The sequence below is a fragment of the Saccostrea cucullata genome, unplaced genomic scaffold (assembly GCF_032062105.1).
Source record: "Saccostrea cucullata isolate Sc308-1 unplaced genomic scaffold, CSIRO_AGI_Scuc_v1 ctg3230, whole genome shotgun sequence".
In the NCBI taxonomy this organism is placed as follows: domain Eukaryota; kingdom Metazoa; phylum Mollusca; class Bivalvia; order Ostreida; family Ostreidae; genus Saccostrea; species Saccostrea cuccullata.
The window spans coordinates 15,786-41,396 of record NW_026932356.1 but is presented as its reverse complement, the minus strand read 5'-3'; the positions used below and the strand labels follow the sequence as shown (position 1 = coordinate 41,396).

At 33.2% G+C, this 25,611-nt stretch overlaps 2 protein-coding genes and 1 long non-coding RNA gene across 4 annotated transcripts; 1 reads left to right on the top strand and 2 right to left on the bottom strand.

Moving 5' to 3' along the window:
* Positions 1-7,014: 7,014 nt before the first annotated feature.
* Positions 7,015-7,911, bottom strand: LOC134234934 (putative ankyrin repeat protein RF_0381). The gene has a single exon (XM_062716976.1). The coding sequence runs from the start codon at positions 7,909-7,911 to the stop codon at positions 7,015-7,017; it is 897 nt and encodes a 298-aa protein (XP_062572960.1).
* A 134-nt stretch (positions 7,912-8,045) lies between these two features.
* Positions 8,046-14,357, bottom strand: LOC134234938 (uncharacterized). The gene is made up of 4 exons (XM_062716979.1): positions 13,672-14,357; positions 13,398-13,436; positions 13,046-13,069; positions 8,046-11,581 (listed from the first exon to the last, which is right to left on the bottom strand). The coding sequence occupies exons 1-4, from the start codon at positions 14,297-14,299 to the stop codon at positions 8,046-8,048; spliced, it is 4,227 nt and encodes a 1,408-aa protein (XP_062572963.1). The 5' UTR covers positions 14,300-14,357.
* Positions 14,358-22,569: 8,212 nt separating this feature from the next.
* On the top strand, positions 22,570-25,369 carry LOC134234940 (uncharacterized). Of its 2 annotated transcripts, XR_009985288.1 has the most exons (4): positions 22,570-22,762; positions 23,047-23,154; positions 23,608-24,844; positions 24,897-25,369. It is a non-coding gene; the product is annotated as an uncharacterized LOC134234940 (long non-coding RNA). The 2 variants fall into 2 exon arrangements; XR_009985287.1 differs by having other exon boundaries at positions 23,608-25,369.
* The last annotated feature ends 242 nt before the right edge of the window (positions 25,370-25,611 follow it).

The following is a 25,611-nucleotide window of genomic DNA, read 5'->3' as shown; positions in this document are numbered from 1 at the left end:
CCCCCCTTAGAAATTATTCCTAGATCCGTGCCTGTTATAAGTGAAAGAGGACCTTATGACAGAAACGTTACACCTCACCAACTCCTAGCTTTTGAATGTAGTACTTTTATTTTAATTAATAAATATTAAGAACTTTCCTTTACTTTTTATCTGTTACAACAAAAAGTAAAGAGGCGCTTCTAGCATTTCGAGGACATTTTGAGTCGGAAAAGGTTACGTTTGGGGAAAAAAAAGTGGGGAGGGGGCAGGTCCCCCTGATACTACGCGCTGATATACTTTTTTTAAAAATATACATACTTGTACAATACCAGTATCATCGAAGATGAGAGACGTATGGTAATTAAATAAAATATATAATGCAAATCTTTAAAACTGTGTTGTTGATTTAATATATTGAACTTGATATCTGCAGGTTAACACTCGTAATGTTTTGAAGTCACTCATCACAATTTATGATTTACGTTACTTGACAGAACTTTTTAGAGTCGTCCTGTATTTTATTCAATGGATTGACTCTGTTAGGGAAATTCAATACACATTTTCGCTAGAAAAATTCTTCTCAAAGGGTGTAAAATGTAAGGTGAAATATAATTTGTATCTTTTAATTAGTCATGTACTTGGCTGGATTTGTACTGGCTAAGGGTTGTCAATCATACATAAGTGTTGAATATTGAATCATGTTTTCGATAGTTAATTAAGAATAAAGCCATTAATAACATACTTACGTGAAATCATCAACAGGTAGGCACCATTCTTCTAGGTTAATAACAATACAATTCTTCAAATCTGCAACTGTAATCTTCGGCAGTTCATTTGAATAACGGTTTCCAAGGTGATTATAAATCGAAGAAAAAGTTGAAATGTTTAAGAAATTCTGCAAATTCCGTGAACATTTTCTGTAATTTTCATAGGGAGCGCAGATGACAACCAACACCAAATTTGGCATACAGTAAGAAGAAGTAATATTGCATCCGTGTATCAAATATAAAATTGGTTGTTACATGCGCTGGTGTTGAAAATTACGATGAAATGTTCAATTTAATGCATTTTTTCTTATTTTACATTGAACGCACTGCTTTTGGCGCGCTATTATGACGTCATAGTAAGTCATACGTCATTTTCTAATAGATGTGAATAAAGTACATAGCCTTGCCAGTTTATTGAACAACATTGATGCATGAAATATGGGAGATAAAAATAAACGAAAATCCAAGGCCATAATATGTAAATACTGCTCCTAGTTCTTGTTTCACCACCTTCCTGTAGGGCATTGATGTCCATCTTTTTCTCAATCAGTAGTTTGACTATTTGAACATTGCCTCCCCAGGCTGCATTGTGCAACACTGTCTCACCAGATTTGTCCTTGACCTCTAATAGATGGGGATAATTATTAACTAAGTACTCACAAACTTCAAACTTCCCATTGAGACATGCTATATGCAAGATAGATTTACCATAATTTGACAAGGTATTAATGTCCATTCCTTTTTCAATAAGAAAGGAAACAATTTCAACAATTCCTCCCCCGCAAGCTGAATGTAACACTGTCCTCCCCTTAGTGTCCTTTAACTTCAATAAATCTGGAAAATGATTGACCAAATGTTCACACATCTCCATTTTTCCAGAACGACAGCACAGATGTAAAATTGTTTCACCGTCTCCCTGTAGGGCATTGATGTCCATCTTTTTCTCAATCAACAGTTTTACTATTTGAACATTGCCTCCCCAGGCTGCAGCATGCAACACTGTATTACTAGATTTGTCTATGTGTAGACGGTGTTTATGTTAAAGGTAATCACGTGTGTAGACGGCGTCTATGTTAAAGGTTATCACGGGTGTAGATGATGTTTATGTTAAAGATCATCACGTGTAAAGTTGGTGTTTATGTTAAAGGTAAACACGAGTGTAGGCTTTTTTTATGTTAAAGGTATTCACGTGTGTAGGCAGTGTTTATGTAAAAGGTAATCATGTGTGTAGGCGGTGTTTATGTTGAAGGTAATCACTTGTGCAGGCGGTTTTTAATGTTAAAGGTAATCACGTGTAAAGTTGGTGTTTATGTTAAAGGTAATCATATGTGTAGACGGTGTTTATGTTAAATGTAATCATGTGTGTAGAAGGTGTTTACGTTAGAGGTCATCACGTGTGTAGACGGCGTCTATGTTAAAGGTAATCACGTGTGTAGATGAGATTTATGTTAAAGGTAATCACGTGTGCAGACTGTGTTTATATTAAAGGTAATCACGTGTAAAGTTGGTGTTTATGTTAAAGGTAATCATATGTGTAGAGCGTCTATGTTAAAGGTTATCACGGGTGTAGATGATGTTTATGTTAAAGATCATCACGTGTAAAGTTAGTGTTTATGTTAAAGGTAATCATATGTGTAGACGGTGTTTATGTAAAAGGTAATCATGTGTGTAGGTGGTGTTTATGTTAAAGGTAATCACGTGTGTAGGCGGTGTTCATGTTAAAGGTAATCACGTGTTAAATTGGTGTTTATGTTATAGGTAATCATATGTGTAGACGGTGTTTATGTTAAAGATAACCACGTGTGTAGACGGTGTTTATGTTAAAGGTAATCACGTGTGTAGGCGGTGTTTATGTTAAAGGTAATCACGTGTGTAGTCGGTGTGTATGTTAAAGGTAATCACGTGTGTAGACGGTGTTTATGTTAATGGTAATCACGTGTGTAGGTGGTGTTTATGTTAAAGGTAATCACGTGTGTAGTCGGTGTGTATGTTAAAGGTAATCACGTGTGTAGTCGGTGTGTATGTTAAAGGTAATCACGTGTGTAGTCGGTGTGTATGTTAAAGGTTATTAAGTGTTTAGGCGGTGTTTATGTAAAAGGTAATCATTGTGTAGGCGGTGTTTATGTTAAAGGTAATCACATATGTTGGCGTTGCTTATATTAAAGATAATCACGTGTATAGGCGGTGCTTATGTAGGTAGACTAGAAATCTGACATACAGTCGCCTTTAATGTTAATGACTGATCCCACCTCTGATGTTTCGGAGGTCCTCGTTTGCTCTGCTCCTATTTTGTATTGTTTTATGGATATGCATATCCTTCATAAAAAACCAATATTTGTTTGAAGACAGAAATGAACTTAACTCTGTCACTAGAAAACGCAAAAATTTGCAAAACTTATTAACAAGTTTTTACCGTATAAACAGATTTTTTAGCGAAGATTTCATTTGTGCATTATTAGCGCCGGTGCCAGGATCGCTGAAATTTAATATCACTAAAATTAATTGCACTTATTTGTATTGCTTTTAAAGCTTTTTAAAATCACTAAAAGTACATTTCGCTAAAAATAAAATACCAAAGTTTAAGGACATTTCGCTGAGATTTCAACTTAAACGGTATATATATTTTCAATCTTAAATCCATTTAACTTTTTATCTACGTTTTCATTATTTTTTTTCTAAATATTGATGCTTCTGGATTATTACTTTTTTCTGTCAAGAAATTGGAATGACGTCTCGGTCATGGATGTTCCTTACGTTAAAAAGAACAATAAGTAATGGGATAAACCTTTTCAATCCGTGATTTGATGTTTCATATGACATAATATTATATTATATATTATATAACTTTCATAATATCAATGAGTCCTGTATATAAAAGGTTAACTATTTATTAATGCTAAGCTTTGTAGCAAAATTAATGATTGAGTAATACAATATATTTTTCGGTGATTTTTTTTTAGAGAAAGAAGAAGAAGACAATGAACAACAAATTTAATTGTTCCAAAGATTTTAAATCTGTTTTTTTCCTGAATAAATCAACCGTATCTACTCCAATTCATCTTATTATAGTTTTTTTTATGTTCTGAGTTAAATAATCAAATATATGCTTCAAATATCTTTTTATTAAACTTATTCAAAGTGTAATGGTTATTATGATTTACATTCTACCACTAGATCCTGTGTATAACATTATTGTTAGGATTAATGACTTATATTCTCTTTTAAATATTTGTAAATTTTTAAGTTTTAATTTTATCAAATTTTGCATGAAAATTATGCCTAGCGTCTACAATTGACATTTAGACTTTTAACAGCATTATCATGCTAAATTATAGATCATCATATTAAAAGTCGAAAATTAACACTCGCGAAAAAAAAATTCTGAAGAGATTTACACAGACTGGATACGTTTTCTTTAATTTGGAATGTAAACTATATAGATGTCAACTGATTGTTTGCAATCTGATGCCAAGAACTAGTCAAACTGTATTAAATGATAATATACCCAACCCAAGAACCAAAGAATTTTACAAAGAGGTATTCAAATTACAAAATCATCTTTCATCAATTACAGTTGGCAAGAACTATGGTTTCGCTTTGCGATTAGGAATCCAGTGTTCGGATGCTGCATCGTGTTCTTACATAAATTATAAGCAAGTATAATAATTAAATCTTTGGCAAGCGCCGGGCATTATAAGGTGAGGGTCGGTAGGACCTCGATAACCGAAAACCTGAGTCTCGTCAGGCGGTAGCAAGATAACCATCCCTCACAGCACAAAAGCTTTGTGTGCAGAAAATAAGTCCATAATATCTGACGTTTTTCAGGTGCTTTTCTAGATTTTGATATTTGACATGCATCAAAAACTTCAAATAAACCGGAGCAAAAGTGAGAAAGTTGAAACTCACCTCTCCCGACCAGAGATGCATCTGTTATCCCTTATTAGCAAGTTTGAAGCAAAGTTAAGGGCGGCGAAAGTTTCATTTCCCATAATGGCAGTGGTTCTCTAGAGATGTGCAATGTGGTACTGTGAGCTTAAGAAAAAAAAATACAGAGTCTGACACGTCTGTTTCCTATTTAAATATGTTACTTTAAAAAAGCGTTAATGGTAATCTAACAACCGAGCTCTATGATAAATGTGATATATTTTTAAAACTCTTCAATCGTCAACTTCCCTTACTTATACACCAATATACATTCATCACATGCATCAGAAATTTACACATCTCATGTAATTTGGCCATAAAATCTTTAATACAAAGAACTGCTCAATGGTAATGGGATTAACTATTTAACACTAGCACTAAATATTAAATTATCCTTAAATCCAGGTCTTGAAAAAGAGGGTAGACGAAATTCAATTTAAATTTATTTTAAAGCATCACCATATTTTGAAATAGTCTCGGATGAGATAAAATGTTCCTCATATCTTCTTTTCTACGTTTAACACATAAATATTAGCAAAGTACAATGTTTGAGTTGTTTATAACTTTGAAATTAAAAATAAAAAAAAACATTTTTGTTGGTTTTTTTTTTGTTTGTTTATAAACTTATGCCCCCCTCCCCTGTGAAACACAATAAACTTAAGCATGAGTTTGTGAAATGGCAGTCCAATAACCTGTATGATTTTTTGTTGTTCTTTTATGGAGGGGGGGTATATTTTCATTCGTTTTTCATTGATAGAAACGCAAGTTTTACCAAAATCATAGATTTATCTCTTTCTGTTTTCCGAAATAATTGATTTTTTTTAATGAAAATTCATATAAGTATTGAAAATATTAAAAATTTTTGGAATATATAAACGATTTTGAATTCTCATACAAAGTATGATAATGAGAGATTTGGTACTAAATCATTTGAAGAACTTGCAAACATTTTAATATCCAAATTCCATCTTTAAATTCAAAAGGTATCACGTCACATGTCAAAAGATAAAAAGAATGAACAGTGATCAATCTAAAAATAAATTACATAAAAAAAAATCTGACAAATCTCTAAATAAATACACTGATGCTTAAAAAACTGCAAGCGTTCCATGTGTCTGTAAATAAAAGTACATAAAAATTGTCGTACTTGAAACTTTACATTTAACTAGACATCTGATCAAACCTTTTAAGATTTCAAAGATTTTTGTTCTTGACTTATTCTTGTTTTGTATACTGGACTTTATAAGGTTGATTTTTATGTAAGTGTTATCAATTTTAACCGTTTTAATACATTACATGAACAGCAATCAAAACGAGATGTTGCACTGTGATTATGTTTATTATACACTCAAATAAACCCTGAATCAATACCAGATTCTGTGAAAAATTTAAAATACATTTGCTGAATTCGATAACACAGATTACAGCAGATTTTATTGTCATAATAAAATCAGATAAATACTATATATCAATTAGGACATAAAATAATAGATATTGACACAGGTCACTGAGTTATATCTCTTGAATTTAAATACAAATGATATTATTCTTTACATATCCACGTTTTTTATTATAGTGGATAATAACTTTCTGGCAATAATACATGTGCAAATAGTTGCATACCAAAGTATAGGTATGAATCCATCTCTAAATATATGTGTCTAAGTAAAAATGTATATATTGTTATAGAATATCAGCAAATCATAAATAACATTCATACACTATTTGTGTCATAAAAACATTCATTACAAAGTTAACAATCAAAGTAGTTCATCAGTTTTCGACAAATTAAAATAATTTAATGAATTCTCTCATATGCCTCTTTCATAGAGTTAATATAAAAGTATTAAAAAATAAGAGTTTTAAAAAAAAACAACTTTCTGTCAGTGGTCTTATTAAATTTTTCAAAATTACTAATTGCAACTATATACATTGACTGGTCCTGGGCTACATAGGTAGTAAGTAGCTGCACACACACACAATGGGGTCAAGGGGTTTTGGTGGGAAAATATTTACAAATGGCTATGTTTACTTTTGTATTTATTCAGTTTAAGAGTAAAGTTTTAAGTTTAGAGCTCTAGAGATTTCTAGACTTTAATTATAGTAAGTTGTTCCAAAATAACTTTATTTACATGGATAATGTTTAAATAAAACATATTTATTTAAAATCAAGTTTATCATTTAAAACTACTTCAAAACCTGGCATCTGAAAGAACATTTCTTAAAATTAAAATCAATATAAAAACAACATTATCACATAAGTATTAGGAAAGAGTTTCATCATGAATTTTTCTCAGCATTTCTGTCATGAAAATATAGAATTGATGAGGATTTAAGAAGGTTCCTAATGGCGACTTTCTCTCAAAATATGAATCAGGTCTATGTCACCTTGTTCAGCGGCAATGACTATCACTGATTTACCTTGTTTATCTTTTACTGCTAACAAGTCTGGATAATTCGTTAATAAATACCTACAAACATCATGTTTACTATTCAGACAAGCAACATGTAGTACACTTTCACCAACATTTGACAACGCATTGATGTCTAATCCTTTGTTTAATAGAAAAGAAACTATGTCTACATTTCCACCCAAGCAAGCTGAATGTAACACTGTCCATCCTCTATTGTCCCTTATCTCCAATAAATCTGGAAACTGATTGAACAAATACTCACACATCTCCATTTTACCAGAACAACAACAGTGATGTAAAATTGATTCACCTTTTTCCTGTAGGGCATTGATGTCAATCTTTTTCTCAATCAATAGTTTTACTATTTGAACATTGCCTCCCCAGGCGACATCATGTAACACTGTGTTACTAGATTTGTCTTTGACGTCTAATAGATGGGGACAATTCTCAACTAAGTACTCACAAACTTCAAACTTCCCATTGAGACAGGTTATATGCAGGATACTTTTACCATCATCTGACAAGGTATTATTGCTCATTCCTTTTTCTATAAGAAAGGAAACAATTTCAACACTTCCTCCCCAGCAAGCTGAATGTAACACTGTTTGTCCTCTATTGTCTTTTATTTCCAATAAATCTGGAAAATGATTGACCAAATGTTCACACATCTCCATTTTACCAGAACGACAGCACTGATGTAAAATTGTTTCACCATCTCCATGTAGAGCATTGACGTCCATCTTTTTCTCAATCAGTAGTTTTACTATTTGAACATTGCCTCCCCAGGCTGCGTCATGTAACACTGAGTTACTAGATTTGTCTTTCATCGCTAATAGATGGGGATAATTCTCAATTAAGTACTCACAAATTTCAAACTTCCCATTGAGACAAGCTATATGCAAGATAGTTTTACCATCATTCGACAAGGCATTGTTGTCTAATCCTTTATTAAGTAGAAAAATCAATTTCTACACTTCCTCCCCAGCAGGCTGAATGTAACACTGTCCATTCCTCTATTGTCCCTTATCCCCAATAACTCTGAAAACTGATTGACCAAATACTCACACATCTCTATTTTACCAGAACGACAACATTGATGTAAAATTGTTTCACCATCTTCCTGTCGGGAAAAGATGTTCATTTTTTTCTCAATCAGTAATCTTACTATTTGAACATTTCCTTCTCGGACTGCATCATGCAACACTGTATTACTACATTTGTCTCTGGCATCTAAAAGTTGGGGATAATTCTTAACTAAGTATTTACAAACTTCAAACTTTCCATTGAGACAGGCTCTATGGAGAATACTTTTCCCATCATTTGACAAAGCATTGGTATCTAATCCTTTATTAAGTAGAAAAGACACAATTTCTACACTTCCTCCACTGCAAGCTGAATGTAACACTGTCCACCCCTCAGTGTCCTTTATCTCCAATAACTCTGGAAAATGATTGACCAAATACTCACACATCTCCATTTTACCAGAACGACAACATTGATGTAAAATTGTTTCACCGCTTCCTTGTAGGGCATAAACATCCATCTTTTTCTCAATCAGTAGTTTTACTATTTGAACATTACTTCTCCAGGCTGCAGCATGTAACACTGTGTTACTAAATTTGTCTTTGACGTCTAAAAGATGGGGATAATTATCAACTAAGTACACACAAACTTCAAACTTCCCATTGAGACAAGCTCTATGCAGGATAGTTTCACCATCATTTGACAAAGCATTCAAATCCACCCCTTTTTGTATAAGAAAAGAAACAATTTCAACATTTCCTCCCCTGCAAGCTGAATGTAACACTGTCCACCCCTTAGTGTCCCTTATCTCCAATAAATCTGGAAAATGATTGACCAAATACTCACACATCTCCATTTTACCAGAACGACAGCATTGATGTAAAATTGTTTCACCACCTCCCTGTAGGGCATTGATGTCCATCTTTTTCTCAATCAATAGTTTTACTATTTGAACATTGCCTCCCCAGGCTGCATCATGTAACACTGTGTTACTAGATTTGTCTTTGACGTCTAATAGATGGGGATAATTCTCAACTAAGTACTCACAAACTTCAAACTTCCCATTTAGACAGGCACTATGCAGGATACTTCTACCATAAATTGACAAGGTATTAATGTCCACTCCTTTTTCTATAAGAAAATACACAACTTCTACACTACCTCCACCGCAAGCTGAATGTAACACTGTGCATCCATCATTATCTCTAACAGATATTAAACATGGATACATATTTACAAGATACCTACACATTTCTTCTTTACCCCCAGCACAACATTTGTGTAACACAGTCCATCCTGTATTTGTTGTATCATTGACATTTAATCCTTTACTTGAAAGAAACTTAAAAAGATCTACGTTGCCTCCTTGAGCTGTGTAATGGAGAACATTGTTACCATTTTCGTCACAGACATTCAGTAATTGTGGGTATCTGTTTAACAGGTATTCACTCATATAATAATGACCATTTTCGCATGCAGCGTGCAGGATAGTTTGACCTGAATTATCTGTTTTATCTCCCTTTGGTATATTGTCACTTGATATATGTAATATATTTTCATTCTTGAAGAGGTTGAGCATATATTCAAACATATCTATGCTTCCACTGTAAGCCGCCCAAAACAAAAGAGTGTCTCCGTGAATATCTGTATGTTCCTGGAGTAATGCAGGATATTTCTCAATAAGGTATTTGACCATGTCTAGCCTACCATCCTGACAAGCACAAGTAAGAACCGTGTGACCACTGTCTCGATCTTTTTCATATGGATCAAAGCCAAACTTTAATAGAAGATTGAATGCATGTTTGTCTCCAGAACTAGCTGCACCTTGTAATGCATTGCTGCCCTGGCTGTCCTTAATATTTACAAGAAATGGATATTTTTCCAGAACTTGTTCAATTAATTGTGTTTGTTGCATCAAACATATCTCCTGCAGTAAGCTATGCCTTATATGTTTCCAGACAGGATGCAAGGAATGAGAAATTTGACGAAGATCAACAGACTCACACACTCGGAGTAATAATTCTATATTACCACTTTGTACAGCATTAAAACACGTTTGAAGATCACAATCCACACCTGATGACAAAATAAGATTAACAATACTTGGTTGATTTTTAGAGCAAGCGGCGTTTATTGATCTGTATCTTTGTCTTTTTTCTGAATTCGGAAGTAAATATTCAACCCATCGCTTATTTCCCACCTTAGAAAAATGCACAACCATTGAATCACCGTTGGTATCAAGACATCCTTTAAACTTCGAGGTGCATTCTTCAGATTGTAATACGTGCTCATGGAAGTGTGAATCATTCCATAATTCCAGTGATGATATGGAAGAAAATCCAATTACAGACCTATCTCCAATTATATTTGCAATGCGGCGGGCAACATATTTAAACAATCTTTGTTCTATGTGAACTTGTGTACTTTTGGGGTTTTTACATGTCGTTAATGTAAGAAGTAGGGACGGATTACACATTTGGATAATTTTTTCAGAATCAAAATAAAACAAGACACTGAAAAGGGATTCCTGTATTGAACTATGGGAAAATTTGTATGTATTTTCTATCGTGTCATGCGTTATTAAAAACCCCTCAAAACAAAACACACTGTCCTTGAAATCGTTAACATACGAGTTTTGTAGACCTACAAATTCTAAAGAGTAGCGCTTCAACTCTAAATTCAGTCGAGGATTTTCAATCAATTCGACTTCTACTTTTCCTCCATTCAGAAGAAGATACACTAAAACAGCAGATTTAACAGTTCGTTTTTTCAATAATGTTTTGAAGTAGTCTCTCATAAACGATATTGCATTTGGTAAAAATGCAATTACGTTTCGTTTAAAATCTTCATTGCTTTTTGCTAATTTACAACATTGTGGAAACCCTATAGCTAGTGGCATTTCATATACCTTATGAATAAGTTCTTTGTCTTTTATGTATTCAGATAGCCCATATTTTTCTGATAGCTGCAGGATCTCTTCCTTGAGCAATGCATTTTCTTTCCCTGATAGGTCAACCAAGGACGACATAAAAAAATCGTCATTGCACTCGTTTTGTATGCATTCCTGATATATATCATTTCTTAAAGCAAATATCAATCTGTTAGATTTATTATCAATGTCACTTTCAATTAAAACCTTTATCATATCTGATCTAGCTTTGCATTCTTGAACGTCATCGCTGGACAAAGAAAACTCACCAAATAAATTGTCAATAAATACCACTATACCATCACCTGGTGATATGTTTTCATACAAATCTGTTAACTTGTAAAGCTGAAGAGGAGATTTTCCTTCCTCCATCAATTCTTTCATTAACATCTTGGCGATTGTGGTTTTTCCAGTCCCGGGGTTTCCCTTGATGACGACATAACCGTTATTGTCCAACAGTTCCTTGGCTCTCTCAAACGCATGAGTTTTTACAAATAGATGACCAACAGCTTCATAATGTTTTTGTATCATTTTCTTAGTTGTTTCTGAAAAGAAATGATAGTTATCTTTAAGGAACATGGACTTAATGTCTCTAAGATTCCAGAATTTATCTATTTATTAATTAACGGTGATATGCTCAATGGTATGTGCAAAATTGTATTGTTGCTTAAAGTCAAGAGTGTTTTAGCTTCAAAGATAATTAATCAATTTAGACTACAGGAATTATATTGTATACAAGAGGCCCATGGGCCACATCGCTCACCTGGGTACTGTGCCTAGGACAAAAACGATTTAGTAAATGCCTAAGTGGTCCCGATCCTAAAAAGTGGGTATGATTTGAGCAAACTATGCAAACTTGAATGCATACTAACTAAGGACGCTTACATATTTGTTTGACGAACTCTGACTTTTCCCTATTAGTTTGAACTTTTATTGTGGTCCCACCCAACCGGGGGTAAGAATGCGTGGGTCATGATTGTAACAAATCTGCATCTAAACTACCCGAGGATGCTTCCATATAAACAAGACCAATCATCTTTTTTGTTCTTGAGAATATTTTTCATATTTAGAATACTCCTATGTAAAATTGTGATTGTCCATACTGGCCGCACCCCACCCCCGGGAGTCATGATTTAAACAATCTTGAATCTTCACTATAACATGGATGCGTCCATATAAATATGACGAATTATATCTTTGCTGTTCTCAAGAAAAAGGTTTTTTAAAGATTTTTTTTTTTTTGCTTTATATATCTATGTAAAACTTTGATTGGTCATTGTGGCCCGCCCTAGCCCCAAGGACATAATTTGAACAATTCATGAATCTACACCACCTGAGTATGCTTTTTTTAAAAAAAATTCCTTTACAAATCTGTGATCGTCCATTGTGGCCCCACTTAACCCCAAAAGGTCATGATTTAAATAAACTTGAACTTATACTACCTGAGTTTCATCTTTCCTGGCAGAGTGGTTCTTGTGAGGAAGATTTTTGAGAATTTCATTTTTTAAAGAAATTCTTAATTGTCTCACCCTGTAATTGGGCATGGTACTTCATTTGAACAAATTTGAATCCCCTTCACCTAATGAAATTGTGAAAAGCTTACAGACGGACAGACAGAAAGACGCTGGACAAAATGTGATCACTTGCTGGTGTTAAAATCATCTAATAATAAATTTCACAGAACTGACACAAATGATTAATGATATATAAATCAACGAATTCATGAAGAAAAATTAAAAAAGGAAATACATCCTCCGCATTTTTCAATAAGTATGTTAATGAAAGGAACACGGATATTAATTTCTTTCATTATGCCATTAAGGCTCTAATGTCGTACTGGATCTTATCTAGGCCTTTAAGACCAGGAATTTTTCCATAACATAAACAAACATGCATTATTAACATACTAAATTTTGTTGTCTTTTGTTACCAGTAGGCATCCTGGAATATCTAAATATGAAATATCAAGCCATTTATTTAATATTTATTTTATCTAAATATTATCCTACCGATCTTTCTTGCAAGTCTTGGATCTACAAAAAAAAAATAATAAATCTGTAAAAGAAGTTATATTTCATGATATATTCATCAGAAAATTTATAATGGACTGAAGTCAGCGAGTTTGTTTATTTAAAGAATGTATTGCGAAACAGGAATGTATAAACTCTTTCTAAGAACCTGAGAATAGTTGACGCATTTTGCTAATTCATGAAATCCCAAATATCGTGCATTACTAATGTGCTTTGTAGTATCAGTAATACTATTCATTGTATAAAAATTAACACTGGCAAACTGGATTTCCTATTTTGATCATCTCGTTTTTACAATCATCATGACATGCAACTTATATGAGATATTTACCATGAAGCGCCAATTCTCTTTGCATAATCAGCATATTACCTAAGAAATAGGAATAGATACAATAAATTAAAAGTTAGATATTTTTTTTTATAATTTTCATATTTCAACATCTGATAATTATCAATCTGATGAAATGTTTATTAAGTATTATGATAAGTTATGTCTAAAATCTTGAATGCTTTGCCATTTCTGTCTAAATCCATCAAAATATTCCGAGTAAAATGATGCAAGAATCATTAAGCCGTAAATGAGAGGAAGGCTTATAATTACTTACTCGATAAATAATCCACAGTTGTATGAAGTTCTCTGATATCTCCAAGTAAATCTATGTATTTTTTCTCTTGTTCTGGGTCCATAGAGCAGGTTTTTATCTCGATGACTGCATCCTGGTATATCGTGGTTGTTCCTAGGTGTCGCTCTAGCTCCACTACAATGTCCCGGATGTTCCGCCATTCCTGTCTAAATTCTGAATCGGATAGGGACAGATCAGCTGAATGTCCGTAATACTGGTTTCTGATGAGACGAATTCTTTCAATGTTGGCGGCCACGCTTCTGTCTCCGGGGTCCGGAATCTCTCCCCAACCTTTATAATGCGCTGGTATTGTACTTACATTGCGTATAAGCATATACAATAAAGATATGTCTAAGTCTGAATAATCACCACTGTATTGTTCTGTTGGTTTGGGGAATATTATCTCTGATTGTGATTTGTTGAGGGGATTTCTTTGTCCACGTGGGAGTTTATCTGTAAATTCTTTAACCTTTTTTGACAAATCAGATGGTAGCACTTCTGTCTTTAGGATGTCACGTAACACATCAGTACAAGGACCCAGTATAAGCCTCGCCAGTCGAGCAGTGTTTGTTGTTTCTGGTGTAGAGGTATAGCACTTGGATAAAGACATACTGTGGCTGGTTTAACAATGTTTGATAAATGATAGTATTCTATCCTCGTCATAGAAAGAAACCTTCAAAAAAAAAGATTTTCTTATATAAATTGTAATGATTGGAAACAAAATACATCCTTAATCTTAAACCTAACATCAAAACACATTTTGTATAGTCAAATCGATTAAAATCCATAACCTTTAAGAACATACATTGTGATGTGTGTTTTTATATAATTTGATTTTAATTGCATCGTATAATTTAATTGGAGAACACTACCATAATATATTATATAACCAGGGTGGTGTATACCACGATGATGTACAAAAAAACCTTTCAATCCCCTTGACGTGGCACCTGATCCTACCTCTGATTTCTTAGATGTTCTTGTATACTCAACTTTTATTTTGTTATGATTGGTGGACTTTTGAGCTCGAGTACTGTTCATTATCCTCTTAAATTCCTTATAAAATTTGTACACTCTGAATGCAGTTCGAAAGGAGCAATTGTCTAATGTCTGTACATCATGATGGAAAATTTTATTATACAGTTTCATTGCTACCCAAGTTACCCCGGTATAACCTAGGTTGGAACAGGTAAAACATTTTTATAAACTCTTATATTGCAGACGATTCAGTTTCGAACCAAGCTACCCAAGTTACCCCGGTATAACCTAGGTTGGAACAGGTAAAACATTTTATAAACTCTTATATTGCAGACGATTCAGTTTCGAACCAAGCTACCCAAGTTACCCCGGTATAACCTAGGTTGGAACAGGTAAAACATTTTTATAAACTCTTATATTGCAGACGATTCAGTTTCAAACCATTATAAACAAAATTGTCATCTGCCTTATGAAAATCTACAAAACAGGCATAAAGTTTTTCTTCTTTATCATCCGTGGGAATCCGAAGATGTAGATATCACAGGTTCTTGGAAATCCCTGTACCGTACCCCAGTGTGATTTTTTTTGACAAAAAGAAATATTTTTCTATGACATATTCATAAAGTATTACAACCCAAAAACCAAAATTTAAGCTTCCTCATTCCGGGAAGAAGACTAGTTTAAGCCAGTTACAAATTCATACCTTCTGATACTAAAACAGAAACAGATAGTGACATCTCTAATGTAAAGGGCCAATCTCTACAACTTGACAAAAGCAGAAAACATAGAATTTCGAAGAATTGGTATGACAGACAAGGAATTCATGTATAATTTCCTTAATTTTATTTTCAGTAGAGGGGTAGGGGCAAAGTACATGAACTTGCTTTTGATCTTTTTTGAGTACTGTGACACGAATTCAAAAAAAAACTTGCCTTCTGAACAGTTTTGCAGCTTAAAATACCTAAACGGACAAATTGAAAATTGTAATTTAATTTTTTAAAATAAAACCAAGGAATTCATGAGACATTTTCACAATTAATTAAACTGCAGTCTAAACTGGTCTTTGTGAAATGTCGCTTATAGTGTTTCCTGTTTTTTGGACTCAAAACCATCTCTTTTCAAATTGAATGTCCATATTTCTCTCAATTTCAGGTGCGTAAGAATTTCAATATATACTCATGTCTTGTTCCGAATTATTGGTAGAGATAAAAACGCACACGGCAACATCTCGCAAACAATATTATTACCTAACCTACTATATAAATTATAATTAGGCATTTTGAACTGTTCCACGCTTTACTATATGTTTTTGCGTGATCATGAAACAGTGAACTGTTGACCGGGCCACAGAATGAACTGTTGCCTGTTTAAAGCGTCATCGTGATATTCAAGCGTTTTGATGATCACAACATCACTATACACAACTAATTGAGCCACGTACGTGTTACATATGGTTGCACATAATACATGTATCACGTATGTGAAATGTACGCATCACATACGTGTATTACATTTCACGTAGGTGGTACAACGTACGTATAACATATGTGTGACTACATACGTTTCACATAACGTACGTTAAACGTATGTTTGGAATACACGTATGTGTTACATACGTGAAACGTACGTGTAACATATGTTATGTGCAACCATACGTTACACGTATGTAAATAGACGTGCGGTTTACATGTGTAATGTCAACCACATGCTACACGTATGTTAATGAACACATGGTTTACATGCGTATTATAAACCAAATGTTACACGTACGTTAATTATTTCATGGTTTACATGTGTTTTATAAAACACTAATGTCATGTATAGTTTATGTGTATTATAAACCTCACATTAAATATACTAATGTACATAAATAAATTATGGTTAACTTGAATTTTAAAGCTCTTGTAACGTGAAGCAGTCACCCATCCAAGGGTTAAACAGGCTCGCTGTTGCTTCACTTGCCTGAAATAGAGGGAGACTATACCGCATCACCAGAAAAGGTAGCTCACTTGCGAGGCAGTATAAGTTCCCTATATACTGTCCGCTACCCTCTCATTACATATATGTTGATGAATATAGTAACTGTATGTGTATTATCAGGCACATGTTACATTTACATTTACCGGTAAAAAGGTGTTTTACATGTGTGTGAAAAGCTATGTTTGAGAATGAGAAGGCTGTATATATTGTAAATTTATACTACTACATACATGTATGATAAATGTAGGTTGACTATAAATCTAATCCTTTTTATTTTATTTCAAATTTTATTTATTAATCAAATTATCATTTAGTTTTTGCTTAAAAGAGAGAAAAAAAAATGCGTTAAACATTTATTGTTGCTAGGGACTACATAATTTCGTTTAAAATACAGGAACTTTTTGTATAAAAGTATGACTGACTTCCACAACTAACTATTTTTCCTTAATAGTCTAAGTGATTTTGGAGAACTATAATCAAGATATTATTTAACATAACAATTAATAGGCACTTTGGGCTTAACCTGTTACTCAGGAAGAAGAGCAATCATAGTGATATGACCATCCATAAAATCCTTCTTATAGCATGTATAACGGGTCCTTAGATCAGAAGCTGCATGTATTTGAATAATTATAATATTTAAAATCTAAAATATCTTTTTTTGACATAAACATTATTATGATATTTGGTTAAACCTAGGGCTGGGCAATAATATCGATATTTCAATATATTGCAATACAATGACAAAAAATATCGTATCGCAATACGATTTTGTAATTTCGATATATTGGCAATATGCTTACATTAAAGAATTTTGTCATTAAATATAAAAATAAACTTATGAAAGATTGTTATTAAGCCAAACAGTAAGTCAGAAGTTGTTTTGTGGGAACATTTCAGAGCATAACTTAAATGAAATCATCAAGATTTTTTTTCCGTGTTGGTTACTTATCATGTTATGTACATTCTGCATGTAAATTAAAGTAAATTTAGTGAGAAAATGTCATTTTTATGACATTGAAAATATTGCAATACATATCGCAATACAGTTAAAAATATCGCAATATATCGCAATACGAAATCTCGGGCCAATACCCAGCCCAAGTTAAACCCAATCACAACTGAAGCTCACATGTGTGTGCGTTGTTGACTTCCCGTGTGTGTTTTGCGTATTTAATGTTTCAATTTATTTCACATTGTTTACCTTACGTCCACTTTCATGTCTGGCATAATGTTATCAGTTTGCATTGGTTTAAAATTTACTCTAAAAACAACTAACAAAGTTTACATAATCAAAGTACTGAAAGTACTGGGAAGCGCTAAGCATATTGATTTGAAATTCGTCAGAATTATTTTAATTTAAAATGTCCTGTTGTATTGAATTTTAAGCGATATTTTGACAGTGCGAAAGCGCTAGGTCGAACACAGTTGTCAAAAAGTATGCGGGTCCTGAATATGTGAACCCCGTTGGGATATGAAATTCAACATTGTCTCATGCCTTTTTTTCAAGCATTATACATTATCTTCGTACATGTATGTTAAAATATCAATTAATTTATCTTACAGTACTGTACACGTAATTGCCAGAAAATATTTTTGCGTGTAAAAATATTTTCCTTCCCCATCGCCTTGTAGGAATCTATAATTAAGAGGTCGTATTTGCGTATAAATTGCAATTTATTGGAAGGGAGATGGTAATCGAGTTTTCCGATGAAATTTCAACTCTAAATGTACATGTTGCTATACTTTTGCTGGAAAATGTATACATTGTATTTTAAAAAAAAATGTGAACACTTGAAAATGTCGCTAAAATTCCTCTCAATTACGTGCAACACTGAAAGATAATATCTTCTGGTGATCATATTCAATAACAAATTCATTCTGCGTTTAACTTTACAAGTTTTTTTTTTCAAATTAAATATTGACATCATGTTTGTAACAACGTCATACGACAAAACTATATGTAAATGAAATGAACATCCATAGAATTAACGCCCTTTATGTCAGAGATAATATATGTAAATATACAATTTAGTATAAAGATATTACAGCAAAACTCGTTTAGTACGAACACGGATATTGCGAATGTACGGATATAGCGAAGTCATCTTGGATCCCCAGCTATATTAATTTAATGAATTTCTTATACGGTTATAACGAATTACGGATATAGCGAAGTAATTTCATATGTCCATGTAACTTCGTTATAACCGAGTTTTGCTGTATATTTATCTTTTGATGCTATCCTGTAATCTCTGATTTTCAAATATATGATTTATAGCGCACATGTATTTGCAGTAACATTTGTGTTGATATAAATGTTGCAATAAAAATTTTACACGTTTTTATCTTTGGATTAAAAATACATCATTAAACCCCAAAAGTATTTTTGACTATTGTTGAAATAATTTAAAATGCTTCAGTATTTTTGCGGACGCTTGGTGCTTTTCACCATTCTTTACTTGTGTATTTATGATCTTCACTACCATGCAAAACATGTTGAGAGGAAAAACATATCTACGGCATTGTAGTGCTAATTAAAAAGGAATACTGAAAATAATTGCTCATAATATTTCTGCTCTTTCAATGATTTTAAAATAATTCAAGAGTCCAAGAAGGAAAATACAGTATTAATCTCAAGTATTAATAAATCTTCATGAAGGTATACAACATTAGTTTATTCTAATTTTATTTAGTCTTCATTAAGAATCGGCAACATATATGAGACACATCTTTACATAAACTATTTCTAGTTCCCTACTTCAAGTATTACACCGTTTGCTTAACATTTCATCAGTCGTATTTCTGTCCATTGCTAAGAACGTTAATTAAGGTTTTAGCATTTTTCGCCATATCCTGCACACTACACGCACAATTTTAGAGCACAATGCATGTATTCCGAGAAATAAGTTTTACTATTTGAGTGGATTCGTTGAAAACACACCCACCACATGCTCTACATGTCTGTACAACCCAAACTGCCCTTCCATTTGAATTATGTAAACACAAGTATAGGTCTACATTAAAAAAGACCATCCTTGAATGCATTCCAGTCTGTTACTAATTGATACTTAGATGCGAAAATCAACTTCACTGATAAATCTCAGCATGGTGCAAGATGTTAGTAGAAAGGCTTGTTTTAGTTACATTGTCTGAAATAATTGTCTAGAAGAAAAAAATAATTATAGTTTATATGGATATATATAACGTACCATATTATGTAAGTAGTACATTGTAAATCAATTTTATGTGATTTCTTTTACTGAATAACTCACTTCAAGTGTGAGATTTAAAACCTTATCAAAATCCCATCTGAGTTTTAAACCATGTAAAGGGTACGTATTGTATATTCACTCACTATATTGCATGTACATGATAACTAATATACTTTTTTAATTAAGTATTTGCGCCATAGAGGCAGCAATTGTAAGCTACGTGGTACCAAATTAATGTGTGCCGACATTGTTTAAATGAACTACAATGTATAGAGAAGAGCATGATAAGAACTGCTCTTATCTACTAACTGTGGAACATCCTTAAACCCTACTAATTGCCTTCTATTATCAGAAATGCACGTAACGCAGCATCACACTAAAATAGCAGAAAGAGAGTCAGGGATTTCCAGTTGCATATTTTTAGAATAACAAGGGAGTTATCTATCTTGCTTATAGTGGCGCTGGATCCGGGACGGAAGTAGATTTAAGCTGACAAAAAGCGCTTTGCGCTGCGCTTAGCGTTTAAAAAGTTCTCCAATCTCGTCATGTGTATCGGATATCGGTAGAGGCACATAAAATTGAACTTGGTCATCGGTAGATATAATCAATCCGAATTCAAGAGCAAAACTAAATTAAAACTAGAGGTACTGTGAGCAATGGGCTCACTTTACCCCCGCCTCCCATATTATAAATCGCAGTGTCCATGATTTGCTATTGGAAACCCAAAATATGCGTCGGATCAAAAAGTAAAATAGGAGGTGCACAATGGCAATATGTAATAAAGATTCTTTGAAAGTTGCATAAATTTCATTTCATGGTATGAAATTGCGGATCATTTTCAATGATTTATACGGACATCTTTACATAAACGATTTGTAGTTCCCTACTTCAAGTATTATACCGTTTGCTTAACATTTTCAGTCGTATTTCTGTCCATTCAAAAGGCAGAAAATGATTCACTTATCAAATTAATTATAAAATATACCTTCCGGAATTTTCCAGCCTCCAAGGTTTTAGACGTTTGTTGCCATATCCTGAAATGTTCAATTTTAGAGCACAATGCATGTCTGCTGAGAAATAAGTTTTACTATTTGAGTGGATGTTTTCATTTAAAACACACCCACCAGTGTTCTTCTACATTTTGGTATTTCAACCCAAACTGTTGTCTTTATAAGTGATTTAAACTTGTCAAATATGTTCTAAATTTTTTTACAAGTACAGCCTTGAAATATTACAGTAAATTTTTTTTTCTAAAGACGTCTAACATGAAGATCAAAAATTTACTTCACTGATAAATTAAGTGAAATGGTGCAAATGTTACTGAATATTTCATTTATAAGTTTTAGTAATTTTTTTGAAATGTATTTTGTCCATAATTGTTTTTATAGTCATTTCATAAGCAAAATAATTATAGTTTGCATGTATTCTTTTCTTTTGGTTTTTCAACCCACCACATGTTAAACTTTTTATATAATAATTTGTGATTGTTGATGTAATTTTTTTTTTGTTTAGCCAAGGCATTTTCAAATTGTGTTTGTTCAGTGGTATTGAATTAGGATCTTGATTTCTCTGTCTCTCTTCTCTCGGATAAGTTTTGTTTAAATTTCAAAATATTGTCTGAAATCATTTCTCTGAGTTTTAAAGAATATATCAGGGTACGTATTCATTATTTTATGTGAAGTATTTTCAATATCACTATATTGCATTTAAAACCTAAAATGATCACTAATATATTTTTTAATTAAGTATTTGCGCCATAGAGGCAGCAATTGTAAGCTACGTGGTACCAAATTAATGTGTGCCGACATTGTTTAAATGAACTACAATGTATAGAGAAGAGCATGATAAGAACTGCTCTTATCTACTAACTGTGGAACATCCTTAAACCCTACTAATTGCCTTCTATTATCAGAAATGCACGTAACGCAGCATTACACTAAAATAGCAGAAAGAGAGTCAGGGATTTCCAGTTGCATATTTTTAGAATAACAAGGGAGTTATCTATCTTGCTTATAGTGGCGCTGGATCCGGGACGGAAGTAGAATTTACGATTTGCGCTGCGCTTAATTTCTCCAATCTCGTCATGTGTATCTCTCGGTAGAGGCACATAAAATTGAACTTGGTCATCGGTAGATATAATCAATCCGAATTCAAGAGCAAAACTAAATTAAAACTAGAGGTACTGTGAGCAATGGGCTCACTAAATGATACCCCCGCCTCCCATATGAGTATAAATCGCAGTGTCCATGATTTGCTATGGGAAACCCAAAATATGCGTCGGATCAAAAAGTAAAATAGGAGGTGCACAATGGCAATATGTAATAAAGATTCTGTGAAAGTTGCATCAAATTTCATTCAGTGGTATGAAAGGAGTTGCGGATGAGAGATGGGTACCCCAAAGCGTAACAGAGGGACGGACGGAATTAACGATTACTATATACCCTCCCGCTTTTCAAGCGGGGGTATAAAAAAGAAAGAAATTCGCGATAATTTCACAACAAATCTCAAAAGGCAATAAATGATTCACCTAGATAATTATCAAATATAAAGTGCGTACCGTCCGTATAAAACTTATAAAATATACCTTCCGGAATTTTCCAGCCTCCATTTATGTATTTACATGTACGTTACCCGTGACGTCACTGGAAAGAGAAAAATCTGAAAAATGCAAGTTCTAGGGCCTAGCTAACGGTGAGGAATGCATAAAACCAACAATTATTTAATTACTTTATAACTGTGTGTTGCATATGTAAACTAAGGGGGTGGATTTTTTTAGTTTATTACATAATGGAGACTTGGGTTACCAAAAACAGAAAATATTGACCATGTTGAGGCAGTGAGCTGTCCTGGTCAGCACCCAGGTGTATTCATCAACACGGGCACGTTTTATCAAAATGCAGGTGAAATTTAAAAATACTGTAATAACAATTAAGTATTTATTTAAAATGTTTTTTAACCTAACAAATATGATGCAAAAAAAAGAAACGACAACAATTTGATGTAAAGTTCCACTCACTGAATTTATTTCTTTTTACAGAATTTAAAACATCACATTACATATGGTAAAGGAAATTATTATCTTTGAGGGCAATAATGGTGTAACAGTTTTGTTTTAAATATCTGCCCTTTTCCTTTCTTATGAAATAAATTGTGTTTGAGATTGTGATTTTTTATGTGATTTTAGATATGCTTTCCAGGATGGTGACTGAAGCTCATCTTTGTAAACACCTAAATGCCTAGAATGGACTTCAAAACAGATTCTGAAAGTTTAACCAGTATAATCTTTAATATGGTAATACTTTTAAAAAGGAATAAGATTTTCTGATCATATTGCTTTTAGAATTGCAAATACTACATGTAACTTGAAGCTTTTCATGTAAAATTTGAAATGCAATTGAGTTTGACAAATTTCACACTACTAAGAGTTATCTCCCCTTGTCGGCGTAACTCTCGTTTTTCCCACTTTGTCCTTTGTAAGTTACCTGTTATTATTTTCAATCTTCAACGGTTATTGGACAATTTAGATTTGTTCCTGTATTGCCAAAGTTTGGGCAACATGAAAATCTTAATGAACATATTCATTACAGATTTTATTTTTAAGATACTGACCAATAAATTTGGTAAGGTTACAGAGGGAAAACAAGGCCTTACACCGGATTGACCCTGCAAAGGGGAATAACTTTTATAAAATTTAATGTGAAAGTCGTCTATTTTTTTTTTAACATATATTTTTTTTAACCTCAAGGACAAAAAGTATACACATGGAACACACACAAGAACAGATGGGTCCATGCCAAGCTAAAGATTAATGCAGAAGGTAAGTTCAATTTTTCATTTCGCAACTCTTGGTTTTATCCAGACTGGACCTTACATATAAGTTAAGTCGGCTTCAGTATAATAGAAGGATATGGAGATAACGAACAGCAAACACGGACCCCTGAAACATCAGAGGTAGGATCAGGTGCCATAATAAAACACCAATGCACTTACTATTCGGAAAATAGCTTGTTAATCATCTCCCTCGACAGCAAACTATTTCCCTCGGCTGCATCTTGGGGAATAGTTGCTGTCTTGGGGATGATAAACTAGCTATTGTCCTCATAGCCAGTAAATAGGTGTACATGTATACTGTTTTTAGCTCTTCTGAGCAATAGGCTCAAAGAGCTAATGCTATGGCCATTTGTGTGGTGTGCATAATTTTTTTAGAATGTGGGTCATAACTCGAGATCCCCTTGGACAATCATTGTCAAATTTGTCAGAGGGCATCCTTGGCCCAAGGGGTACCATTTATACTAAAACTAGGGTTTGGACCATTATACAAGGGGAGATAATCAGGAAAATAAGACCAAGAGAACTTTATATTGGCCTAGAATTGTTAAACTTTGTCAGTTGAGGCATCTTGGGTTTTTGGAGAATGTCAACCAAAAAGTAGGTCACCATGACCTACTTATGGTTTTTTATAGCTCTATTGAAATATCTTCAGTCCTAACTGGCTAAGAATCATCAAATTTCTCGGTTGATGTATTTTGGGTCTTATAAACTTAGAGGCTTCTAGTCCTAGTGATAGATTGTACAATTGATCAGAAGAGCGATTCAAGGCCGTTGGGTTTCTTGTTGTCCATCGTCATACACTGTGCTCTGTCTGGTAAAATTTTAGCATTTACAGTCTCCTCCCCCCTCACCAACACCCAACCTAAGGGGGGGGGGTTAACCCATCAAAAGTATTCAAAATTGTATTTTTTTAATTGGACATCAAGCAAACTGTTAGCAAGATTTTAATAAGCATTGAGTCCTACTAAAATTATGAAATTCATAAAGGATAGGTGGATCAGATGTAAAGGCACAGCTTTATTAATTAATCATAAACTGAAAATGCATTGATTCATTGAAAATCTATATAATGCTCCTAAGTTGAAAGCAAAAGGACTAAGTTCATGACAATGAGGAACAAGTTTTATACCCCTATAATCAAAGATTCTGGGGTACATCTATATAGCTTTTGCCTGTCTGTCTGTCTGCAAAATCTTTTCACAGTGGCCATATCATTTTATTGGGTGAAAGTATGGCCTTCATATTTCACAGACCTGGGTATTCATTGTGACAATACTTTTGTACTGGTACACCAAATTAACCTTTTGAATTGAACTTGGAGTATGACTCAATTTTAAGAAAGTTTCATAACTTGAATCTTGGCCTTACCTTTTGAACAGCTGGTGCAAGGGCTTTCATACTTCACTTGTATATTTACTGTTACAAGACCTTTCAATGGGTATAAATTAAAACATTTGACCTCAACGTCTAGTTTAACCCACTTTTAAAAAACTTTAACTTTGATCATAACTTTTGAGCTGATAGTAGTACGGCTTTCATATTTCACAGATTTATTCTTTGTGACAAGTCCTTCCTTTGATGTCAACAATTTTGACCTTTGACCTTGACTTTGGAGTTTGACTTGCAATCGGGAAACTTAAACCTTAAGCTGGCATATGGGGTATCAGTATGTTATAACAAACACATTTTTTTTCCAAGTCACCCACAAATAAATGCCATTTAATGAATTTTAGATAAGAGAATTACAAGGTAGATATTTGAGGATATAGAGAAAAAAAAATAAAAAGATCATGGTTATGAATACTAAAAAAATAATAATAGTTATTTAGTATTTATATTTATACCCCCCGCAAACGAAGTTTGGGGGGTATATAGGAATCACCTTGTCCGTTTTTTTTGTCTATCCGTCTGTCTGTCT